This window comes from Oncorhynchus masou, chromosome 33 (assembly GCF_036934945.1).
Source record: "Oncorhynchus masou masou isolate Uvic2021 chromosome 33, UVic_Omas_1.1, whole genome shotgun sequence".
Lineage (NCBI taxonomy): Eukaryota > Metazoa > Chordata > Actinopteri > Salmoniformes > Salmonidae > Oncorhynchus > Oncorhynchus masou.
In genome coordinates this window covers 23,944,124-23,955,738 of record NC_088244.1, presented here as the reverse complement: position 1 = coordinate 23,955,738, position 11,615 = coordinate 23,944,124, and the positions used below count along the sequence as shown (strand labels likewise).

Genomic DNA, 11,615 nt, shown 5'->3' with positions numbered 1-11,615 from the left:
GTGTTGTGTCTGCTGGTATTGACGTGTGTGTGTGTGTGTGTTGCCTGTATGTGTGTTTGTTTATATTTTTTCTATCATAGTTGCTGTCTATGTCGATCGTGACATCTGTTCTAATCTGTACAGAATGACATCGGGGGTCAGAGGAGTCTGGTGAACAAGTGGAGCACCTTCCAGAAGGCACGTATAGTCTGCTCCATCCCTGGATCCGACGGGATACAGACTCACTTTGATCATCTACGTGAGTATCAACTATCAAATTTACCTCACTCTTACTTACCAGTGACCACACGCATGACCATAAGATTATCGACCATAACCATGAATACAATAAGTCAAACATACAGACAATCATCCTAAAGTACAACAGACATGCCATATGTCTTCAATAGTATTCAATCTCAATAAGACCGCAGTGGGGGAGGGAGTGAATGTTGTACAGACTGTACTGGTGCTGAAACAGCTATGGAAGTGAAGATTCTATGCTTGGCCAACAGAAGGCCCAGTGTTTGATCATGCAGCCAGCATAACTCCACTCCACCCCACCCTGGCTTGTGGTATTCCACACTGTTACCACGGTGACCAGCAGCCTTGTCCATTTACCCTGCTCTGCCTCTGTAGTACTTCAGCCCTGGTCGCCCAGGCAACTGCTCTGAAGTCTCTTAGTCTCTGTTAGAAAGGATTTAAGAGTCTGGTACTGTTCTTCTGCTGTTTCATCTTCCGTTTTTCATGTGTGTTATGGGGTGATTAGTGTGTGTGTGCATGTGTGTGTCTATGTTTATGTGTGCACTCTGTCATGGGTGGTTATATAGGCCATGGTGTATCTGTAAGTGATGTGATCAGTAGCTGGCCTCGCTGAGATTGAGACAGAGAGACAGGACCGGTCTCTTATCACACGTCTCTTTGTAAAGACAACCAGACAGTAGAATAAACAACCTGAGCCCTACTTCACCCCCTCCTTTCTTCTCTCTGGGGTTAAACTGAGTCAACTACACACATTATGACACACGCGCACGCGCACACACACACACACACACACACACACACACACACACACACACACACACACACACACACACACACACACACACACACACACACACACTATGACACACACCCCTTTCTGTCCAACCCAACACGTCTCAGCCAGGACAGTGAGTGGGAGGATGACCATAAACATCCCCACACAACAACCTGCCCCGGGACATATTGCAGCTGAAAAGATCATCAAAGATCATCAGCCCAAGAATGCGGCCAGTGTTTAGTTTACGCCATGCTCCGTCGGCCAGAAACACTACAAATCCCATGAGCGCCTGTTGTGTGTCCGGGTCCCTCATGGTGGAGGAGTGGACACAGTCTGAGTCAGGTTGTTATCTAAGCCGGAACTTCAACAGGAATATTTGAGCAAAACTTGTGTCAGCTTTGACAAAAGCCACTATCCTGGCAGGTCATCTCTGTTTGTACAGGTGAAATGGATCGTTGACAGTGTTGAGTACTCAACCATCAACATTTACTGAATACATTCGTTTCTAATCCTACAGTCAGAATAAAGTGATTCCAACAGTAGTCTTGGATTGAAAGCTTATGAGAGACATGGTAAGCGAAAGTCTTCGAGTATCAGAGTTTAGTGGCATTTTTCTGGTTTTAATTATAGCCCACTGGGCACAGACATCAAGTCAATGTCTATTCCACGTTGGTTCAACATAATTTCATTGAAACAATGTTGATTCAACCAATGTGTGGCCAGTGGGAGAAACATGCAAACATTTAAAAGGTGTAATTGGTCAGAATCCCATCAACAGAATTCACTGCAATGTTGTTATTATGTTGTTATTCAGGACTGTCATACCATGGGTTTGGACCAGGACACAATGACTATTAGACCACATAGTTGAGGTATGAACACCTCTGTCCCGAAGCAGAGGACTAAAAGGTCTTGAGTAGTTCGTTTTGGGTTTATAGATTTCAGGGATTGAGAGGAAGTTCCTATGTGTGTGAGTGTAGCCAGGGGGTATGCAAGACAGAACCCACATCCTAGTCCCTAGATAGCCCAACTCTGATGAGGGAAGAGGAGTGAGAAGGAGGAATGAAGAGGAGGGGTGAGGAGTTGAGGAGAAGCAGTCGTTTTTTTGGGATAAGACTGGGAAGGATAGGGGCTGGAGCCTGAGGGGTGCGGGCCAGACAAGGGTATATACCCTTCAGGCGAACAGATCCCTTCGTTTAGAGGAACTGACACAGGTAGAGTCCTCTGGAAAGAAAAGTAGAGACACAGGTAGAGCCCTCTGGAAAGCAAAGTAGAGACACAGGTAGAGCCCTCTGGAAAGAAAAGTAGAGACACAGGTAGAGCCCTCTGGAAAGCAAAGTAGAGACACAGGTAGAGCCCTCTGGAAAGCAAAGTAGAGACACAGGTAGAGCCCTCTGGAAAGCAAAGTAGAGACACAGGTAGAACCCTCTGGAAAGCAAAGTAGAGACACAGGTAGAGCCCTCTGGAAAGCAAAGTAGAGACACAGAGAGAGCCCTCTGGAAAGCAAAGTAGAGACACAGGTAGAGCCCTCTGGAAAGCAAAGTAGAGACACAGAGAGAGCCCTCTGGAAAGCAAAGTAGAGACACAGGTAGAGCCCTCTGGAAAGCAAAGTAGAGACACAGAGCGAGAGAGAGAGAGAGAGAGAGAGAGAGAGAGAGAGAGAGAGAGAGAGAGAGTGAGTGAGTGAGTGAGTGAGTGAGTGAGTGAGTGAGTGAGTGAGTGAGTGAGTGAGTGAGTGAGGAGAAAGTGAAAGACAAAGAAATGTAGAGGAAAGAGACTCCCAAAATGGGGATTTGAGAGAGATGATTGTTCAGACAGAAGGTGAGAGAGAGAGTGACAGAGAGACAGCCAGCAGTCTCCACAGCGTGGTGTACCCAAACTCCTCTGCTGTGTGTTATGCCCTGGGCTATGCGGCGGCGTGTGTGTGCGGTGGTGTGTGTGTGGGAGGTAAGATTAGATTCCCACCAGACTGATCTCATCGAGGCCACCTGAAGCAGCAGGAACGAGAGGAATGTGAGAATAGTTATACGCTTCATTGTGTACCACACCACAACTACAAGCCCACCATACATACTGTCTGTATGCTAGCGTGTGTGTTTGTCTGTTTGTGTGTTTGTGCGTAGGTGTGCGTGCGTGCGTGCATTCCTGTGTATGTGTGTGCATGTGTTTGTTTGTCGCATTCAGTATGTCTGTCTGTAGAACTGGTTCATGTAACTGTGTATACACAGACTGCATGTGTGTAATATTTATTTATGTTTTTTTCACCTTTATTTAACCAGGAAGGCTAGTTGAGAACAAGTTTTCATTTACAACTGTGACCTGGCCAAGATAAAGCACAGCAGTTCGACACATACAACAACACAGTGTTACACATGGAATAAACAAACATACAGTCGATAATACAGTAGAAAAAATAAAAATCTATATACAGTGAGTGCAAATGAGGTAAGATAAGGGAGGTAAGGCAATAAATAGGCCATGGTGGCGAAGTAATTACAATATACCAATTAGACACTGAAATGGTAGATGTGCAGTAGATGAATGTGCAAGTAGAGATACTGGGGTGCAAAGGAGCAAGATAAATAAATAAATACAGAATGGGGATGAGGTAGTTGGATGGGCAATTTACAGACGGGCTACGTACAGGTGCAGTGATCTGTGAGCTGCTCTGACAGCTGGTGCTGAAAGCTAGTGAGGGAGATATGAGTCTCCAGCTTCAGTGATTTTTGCAGTTCAGTTCCAGTCATTGCAAGCAGAGAACTGGAAGGAAAGGCAGCAAAAGGAGAAATAGGCTTTGGGGGTGACCAGTGAGATATACCTGCTGGAGCAGGTTACACGGGTGGGTGCTACTATGGTGGCCAGTGAGTTGAGATAAGGCGGGGCTTTACCTAGCAGAGACTGGTAGATGACCTGGAGCCAATGGGTTTGGCCACGAGTAGAAAGTGATGGCCAGCCAACGAGAGCGTACAGGTTGCAGTGGTGGGTGATATATGGGGCTATGGTGACAAAACGGATGGCACTGTGATAGACTGCATCCAATTTGTTGAGTAGAGTGTTGGAGGCTATTTTATAGATGACATCGCCGAAGTCGAGGATCGGTGGGATGGTTTTACGAGGGTATGTTTGGCAGCATGAGTAAAGGATGCTTTGTTGCGAAATAGGAAACCGATTCTAGATTTCATTCTGGATTGGAGATGCTTAATGTGAGTCTGGAAGGAGAGTTTACAGTCTAGCCAGACAGCTAGGTATTTGTAGATGTCCACATATTCTAGGTCAGAACCGTCCAGAGTAGTGATGCTGGACGGGCTGGCAGGTGCGGGCAGTGATCGGTTGAAGAGCATGCATTTAGTTTTAATGCATTTAAGAGCAGTTGGAGGCCACGGAAGGAGAGTTGTATGGCATTGAAGCTCGTCTGGAGGTTAGCTAACACAGTGTCCAAAGAAGGGCCAGAAGTATACAGAATGGTGTCATCTGCGTAGATGTGGATAAGGGAATCACCAGTAGCGAGAGCAACATCATTGATGTACAGTGGGGCAAAAAAGTATTTAGTCAGCCACCAAATGTGCAAGTTCTCCGACTTAAAAAGATGAGAGAGGCCTGTAATTTTCATCATAGGTACACTTCAACTATGACAGACAAAATTAGAAAAAAAATCCAGAAAATCACATTGTAGGATTTTTAATGAATTTATTTGCAAATTATGGTGAAAAATAAGTATTTGGTCAATAACAAAAGTTTATCTCAATACTTTGTTATATACCCTTTGTTGGCAATGATAGAGGTCAAACATTTTCTGTAAGTCTTCACAAGGTTTTTTTTATTTTTACCTTTATTTAACTCGGCAAGTCAGTTAAGAACAAATTCTTATTTTCAATTACGGCCTAGGAACAGTGGGTTAACTGCCTGTTCAGGGGCAGAACGACAGATTTGTACCTTGTCAGCTTGGAGGTTTGAACTTGCAACCTTCCGGTTACTAGTCCAATGCTCTAACCACTAGGCTAAACTGCCACCCCAATGCTGCTGGTATTTTGGCCCATTCCTCCATGCAGATCTCCTCCAGAGCAGTGATGTTTTGGGGCTGTTGCTGGGCAACACGGACTTTCAACTCCCTCCAAAGATTTTCTATGGGGTTGAGATCTGGAGACTGGCTAGGCCACTCCAGGACCTTGAAATGCTTCTTACGAAGCCGCTCCTTCGTTGCCCGGGCGGTGTGTTTGGGATCATTGTCTTGCTGAAAGACCCAGCCACGTTTCATCTTCAATGCCCTTGCTGATGGTAGGAGGTTTTCACTCAAAATCTTACGATACATGGCCCCATTCATTCTTTCCTTTACACGGATCAGTCGTCCTGGTCCCTTTGCAGAAAAACAGCCCCAAAGCATGATGTTTCTAACCCCCATGCTTCACAGTAGGTGTGGTATTCTTTGGATGCAACTCAGCATTCTTTGTCCTCCAAACACGACGAGTTGAGTTTTTACTAAAAAGTTATATTTTGGATTGATCTGACCATATGACATTCTCCCAATCTTCTTCTGGATCATCCAAATGCTCTCTAGCAAACTTCAGACGGGCCTGGACATGTACTGGCTTAAGCACAGGGGGACACGTCTGGCACTGCAAGAATTGAGTCCCTGGCGGCGTAGTGTGTTACTGATGGTAGGCTTTGTTACTTTGGTCCCAGCTCTCTGCAGGTCATTCACTAGGTCCCCCCGTGTGGTTCTGGGATTTTTGCTCACTGTTCTTGTGATCATTTTGACCCCACGGGGTGAAATCAGGCGTGGAGCCCCAGATCGAGGGAGATTATCAGTGGTCTTGTATGTCTTCCATTTCCTAATAATTGCTCCCACAGTTGATTTCTTCAAACCAAGCTGCTTACCTATTGCAGATTCAGTCTTCCCAGCCTGGTGCAGGTCTACAATTTTGTTTCTGGTGTCCTTTGACAGCTCTTTGGTCTTGGCCATAGTGGAGTTTGGAGTGTGACTGTTTGAGGTTGTGGACAGGTGTCTTTTATACTGATAACAAGTTCAAACAGGTGGCGTTAATACAGGTAACGAGTGGTGGACAGAGGAGCCTCTTAAAGAAGAAGTTACAGGTCTGTGAGAGCCAGAAGTCTTGCTTGTTTGTAGAAGTCTTGCTCGTTTTTCATGTGTGTTATGGGGTGATTAGTGTGTGTGTGCATGTGTGTGTCTATGTTTATGTGTGGTTATATAGGCCATGGTGTATTTGTAAGTGATGTGATCAGTAGCTGGCCTCGCTGAGATTGAGACAGAGAGACAGGACCGGTCTCTTATCACACGTCTCTTTGTAAAGACAACCAGACAGTAGAATAAACAACCTGAGCCCTACTTCACCCCCTCCTTTCTTCTCTCTGGGGTTAAACTGAGTCAACTACACACATTATGACACACGCACACACACACACACACACACACACACACACACACACACACACACACACACACACACACACACACACACACACACACACACACACACACACACACACACACACACACACACACACACACACACACACACACACTTGTACACTTGCTCACTCGCATGCTCACACATACATACACACATTTCGTATGCGATGATGACTTCCACTACTGCTTGTGGGTTTGCTGACAACTGTATAATCCGATGCAGGATGCACATTATCTGCCGTTGAGGCCAGTCTCCTTGCCAGACTACGTTCAGTCCTTTTTTCCGCTGCCAACTGCACTCTTTGATGGCAGAGGCCTGGCCAGGTGGAACAGTCCACATCAACATTCTGGAGGGAGGCAGGATTTATCCCACACTTCTTTAGTGATGTCTTCAGTTGGTTCTTCAGCTGCTTTTTCTGCCCAGCTGAAGAGCAATGGCCCAATTGTAGCTGTCCGTGCAGCATCTTTTGTGGCAGGCAATCCTCTGGCATCCGGATAGCATGGCTGAGCCATAGTGGTGTGTGATGGACTCGTCAGTGCTCCTGCAGTTTTCTGTAGGATCTCTGAGTGTGGAACACGATTCTGGTCACTTTCAAAATGCACACCCCACCTCTGGATTATTTTACTTTATGAGTGTAGACCCATCTGAACTTCTGAGGGTACGGAGAAAGCAACTTCTTGGGCCGTGTGTGTTCTTCAGGGCATCATAAAAGTGTTATATCTGTCCGCACAAGATTGTATTTCTCGTGCTTTGGAGATCCACCAGCCATTTTGTAGATGTCGTAGAGCACTCTGTGCCTCCCTCCACTGAACATGCCATTGCTTTTGAGGGCTTCAGAAGTGGGGTTGTTGAGTGTGGCTTTATATACCTTATCTGTGCTGTGGAGGGTGGATATGTACCTTGTCTATGCTGTGGAGGGTGGATATGTACCTTGTCTATGCTGTGGAGGGTGGATATGTACCTTGTCTATGCTGTGGAGGGTGGATATGTACCATGTCTATGCTGTGGAGGGTGGATATGTACCTTGTATATGCCGTGGAGGGTGGATATGTACCTTGTCTATGCTGTGGAGGGTGGATATGTACCTTGTCTATGCTGTGGAGGGTGGATATGTACCTTGTCTATGCTGTGGAGGGTGGATATGTACCTTGTCTATGCTGTGGAGGGTGGATATGTACCATGTCTATGCTGTGGAGGGTGGATATGTACCTTGTCTATGCCGTGGAGGGTGGATATGTACCATGTCTATGCTGTGGAGGGTGGATATGTACCTTGTATATGCCGTGGAGGGTGGATATGTACCTTGTCTATGCTGTGGAGGGTGGATATGTACCTTGTCTATGCTGTGGAGGGTGGATATGTACCATGTCTATGCTGTGGAGGGTGGATATGTACCTTGTCTATGCCGTGGAGGGTGGATATGTACCTTGTCTATGCTGTGGAGGGTGGATATGTACCTTGTCTATGCTGTGGAGGGTGGATATGTACCATGTCTATGCTGTGGAGGGTGAATATGTACCTTGTCTATGCCGTGGAGGGTGGATATGTACCTTGTCTATGCTGTGGAGGGTGGATATGTACCTTGTCCATGCTGTGGAGGGTGGATATGTACCTTGTCTATGCCGTGGAGGGTGGATATGTACCTTGTCTATGCTGTGGAGGGTGGATATGTACCTTGTCTATGCTGTGGAGGGTGGATATGTACCATGTCTATGCTGTGGAGGGTGGATATGTACCTTGTCTATGCCGTGGAGGGTGGATATGTACCTTGTCTATGCTGTGGAGGGTGGATATGTACCTTGTCTATGCTGTGGAGGGTGGATATGTACCATGTCTATGCTGTGGAGGGTGGATATGTACCTTGTCTATGCTGTGGAGGGTGGATATGTACCTTGTCTATGCTGTGGAGGGTGGATATGTACCATGTCTATGCTGTGGAGGGTGGATATGTACCTTGTCTATGCTGTGGAGGGTGGATATGTACCTTGTACCTGTCATGTCACATATTTAATAATGCAAATCAACCCTACAATCAGTTTGACCCAGGTTTCTCACCTAATGCAACATGTATCCCTTCTCTTCTCCTTCCAGAGGACATATTTATCCTCCATGATGGGAAGGACAAGAAAAACCCTCTGATCTACGGACTCTTTACCACATCCAGGTGATTCAGCCTGTTTGTGTGTGTGTGTGTGTGTGTGTGTGTGTGTGTGTGTGTGTGTGTGTGTGTGTGTGTGTGTGTGTGTGTGTGTGTGTGTGTGTGTGTGTGTGTGTGTGTGTGTGTGTGTGTGTGTGTGTGTGTGTGTGTGTGTGAGAGAGAGAGAGAGATACTGATACTGATATTCGTCAACAGTAACCTTGGGAAAATCCTCTGCATTATTATTTACAGCAGACTCATACATTTCCTCAATGAAAACAAGGTACTGAGCAAATGTCAAATTGGCTTTTTACCAAATTACCGTACAACAGACCATGTATTCACCCTGCACACCCTAATTGACAACCAAACAAACCAAAACAAAGGCAAGTCTTCTCATACTTTGTTGATTTCAAAAAAGCCTTTGACTCAATTTGGCATGAGGGTCTGCTATACAAATTGATGGAAAGTGGTGTTGGGGGTAAAACATACGACATTATAAAATGTATACAAACAACAAGTGTGCGGTTAAAATTGGCAAAAAACACACACATTTCTTCACACAGGGCCGTGGGGTGAGACAGGGATGTAGCTTAAGCCTCACCCTCTTCAACATATATATCAACGAACTGGCGTTTGTAAATGACTATCGTAGCTGGAAATGGCAGATTTTTAAAATGGAATATCTACATAGTTGTGCAGAGGCCCATTATCAGCAACCATCCCTCCTGTGTTCCAATGGCACATTGTGTTAGCTAATCCAAGTTTATCATTTTAAAAGGCTAATTGCTCATTAGAAAATAATTTTGCAATTATGTCAGCACAGCTGAAAAGTGTTGTTGATTAAAGAAGCAATAAAACTGACCTTCTTTAGACTAGTCTAGTATCTGGAGCATCAGCATTTGTGGGTTCGATTACAGGCTCAAAATGGCTAGAAACAAAGAACTTACTTCTGAAACTCGTCAGTCTATTCTTGTTCTGAGAAATGAAGGTTATTCCATGCGAGAAATTGCCAAGAAACTGAAGATCTTGTACAACGCTGTGTACTACTCCCTTCACAGAACACTGCAAACTGGCTATAAACAGAATAGAAAGAGGAGTGGGAGGCCCCGGTGCACAACTGAGCAAGAGGACAAGGCCAGAATCCTGGAGTCACCTCCTCACTGTTGACGTTGAGACTGGTGTTCTGCGGGTACTATTTAATGAAGCTGCCAGTTGCGGACTTGTGAGGTGTCTGTTTCTCATACTAGACACTCTAATGTACTTGTCCTCATGCTCAGTTGTGCACCGGGGCCTCCCACTCCTCTTTCTATTCTGGTTAGGGCCAGTTTGCGCTGTTCTGTGAAGGGAGTAGTACACAGCGTTGTACAAGATCTTCAGTTTCCTGGCAATTTTTCTTTTAAAATTATAAACTTGGATTAGCTAACACAAAGTGCCATTGGAACACAAGAGTGATGGTTGCTGATAATGGGCCTCTGTACGCCTATGTAGATATTCCATAAAAAAATCTGCCTTTTCCAGTTACAGTAGTCATTTACAACATTAACAATGTCTACACTGTATTTATGACCAATTTGATGTTATTTTAAAGGACAAAAAAATAGATTTTCTTTCTAAAACAGTTGACAGTTGATTGAAAGGTAATAATGACTGACACACTATCCCCTCTCTTCCCCACAGTGACGTTCTGAATGGTTCAGCAGTGTGTGTGTACCACATGCAGGACGTGGTAAGGGCCTTCAAGGGAAACTTCTACCACAAGGAGGGACCGCAGTACAAGTGGGCCGAGTTCACAGGAAAGGTCCCCTATCCAAGACCTGGCACAGTAAGTTCTCTACTAATGATCTGTCATTCCCTGTCCTTCATTACTCACCATATTCTGATTCGTCAAGTTATAGTGGCAAGAAAAAGTACAGTTGAAGTCAGAAGTTTATATACACCTTAGCCAAATACATTTAAACTCAGTTTTTAAACTCAGTAATCCAAGTAAAAATTTCCTGTCTTAGGCCAGTTATTTTTTATTTTAAGAATGTGAAATGTCAGAATAATAGTAGAGAGAATGATTTATTTCAGCTTTTATTTCTTTCATCACATTCCCAGTGGGTCAGAAGTTTGCATACACTCAATTAGTATTTGGTAGCATTGCCTTTAAATCGTTTAACTTGGGTCAAACGTTTTGGGTAGCCTTCCAAAAGCTTCCCACAATAAGTTGGGTGAATTTTGGCCCATTCCTCCTGACAGAGCTGGTGTAGCTGAGTCAGGTTTGTAGGCATCCTTGCCTGCACACACTTCTTCAGTTCTGACCACAAATTTTCTATGGGATTGAGGTCAGGGCTTTGTGATGGCCACTCCAGTACCTTGACTTTGTTGTCCTTAAGCCATTTTGCCACAACTTTGGAAGTATGCTTGGGGTCATTGTCCATTTGGAAGACCCATTTGCGACCAAGCTTTAACTTCACAAACTGATGTCTTGAGATGTTGCTTCAATATATCCACATAATTTTCATTCCTCGTGATCCCCATCTATTTTGTGAAGTGCACTAGTCCCTCCTGCAGCAAAGCACCCCCATAACATGATGCTGCCACCCCCATAACATGATGCTGCCACCCCCGTGCTTCATGGTTGGGATGGTGTTCTTCAGCTTGCAAGCCTCACCCTTTTTCCTCCAAACATAACAATGGTCGATATGGCCAAACATTTATATTTTTGTTTCATCAGCCCAGAGGACATTTCTCCAAAAAGTACAATCTTTGACCCCATGTGCAGTTGCAAACCATAGTCTGGCTTTTCATGGCGGTTTTGGAGCCGTGGCTTCTTCCTTGCTGAGCGGCCTTTCAGGTTATGTCGATATAGGACTCGTTTTACTGTGGATATAGATACTTTTGTACTGGTTTCCTCCAGCATCTTCACAAGGTCCTTTACTGTTGTTCTGGGATTGATTTGCACTTTTTGCACCAAAGTACATTCATCTCTAGGAGACAGAACGTGTATCCTTCCTGAGCGGTATGACAGCTACATGGTCCCATA

General features: G+C 45.0%; 1 protein-coding gene across 2 annotated transcripts in view; it reads left to right on the top strand.

Moving 5' to 3' along the window:
• The window catches only part of LOC135528072 (semaphorin-3ab-like), a 39,883-nt gene that overhangs the window by 21,092 nt on the left and 7,176 nt on the right, over positions 1-11,615 (top strand). For both annotated transcript variants that reach the window (XM_064956847.1, XM_064956846.1), the window contains exons 8-10: positions 124-238; positions 8,542-8,614; positions 10,268-10,412. In XM_064956847.1, coding sequence (XP_064812919.1) covers positions 124-238; positions 8,542-8,614; positions 10,268-10,412 — 333 coding nt within the window. The remainder of the gene's footprint in view (positions 1-123; positions 239-8,541; positions 8,615-10,267; positions 10,413-11,615) is intronic.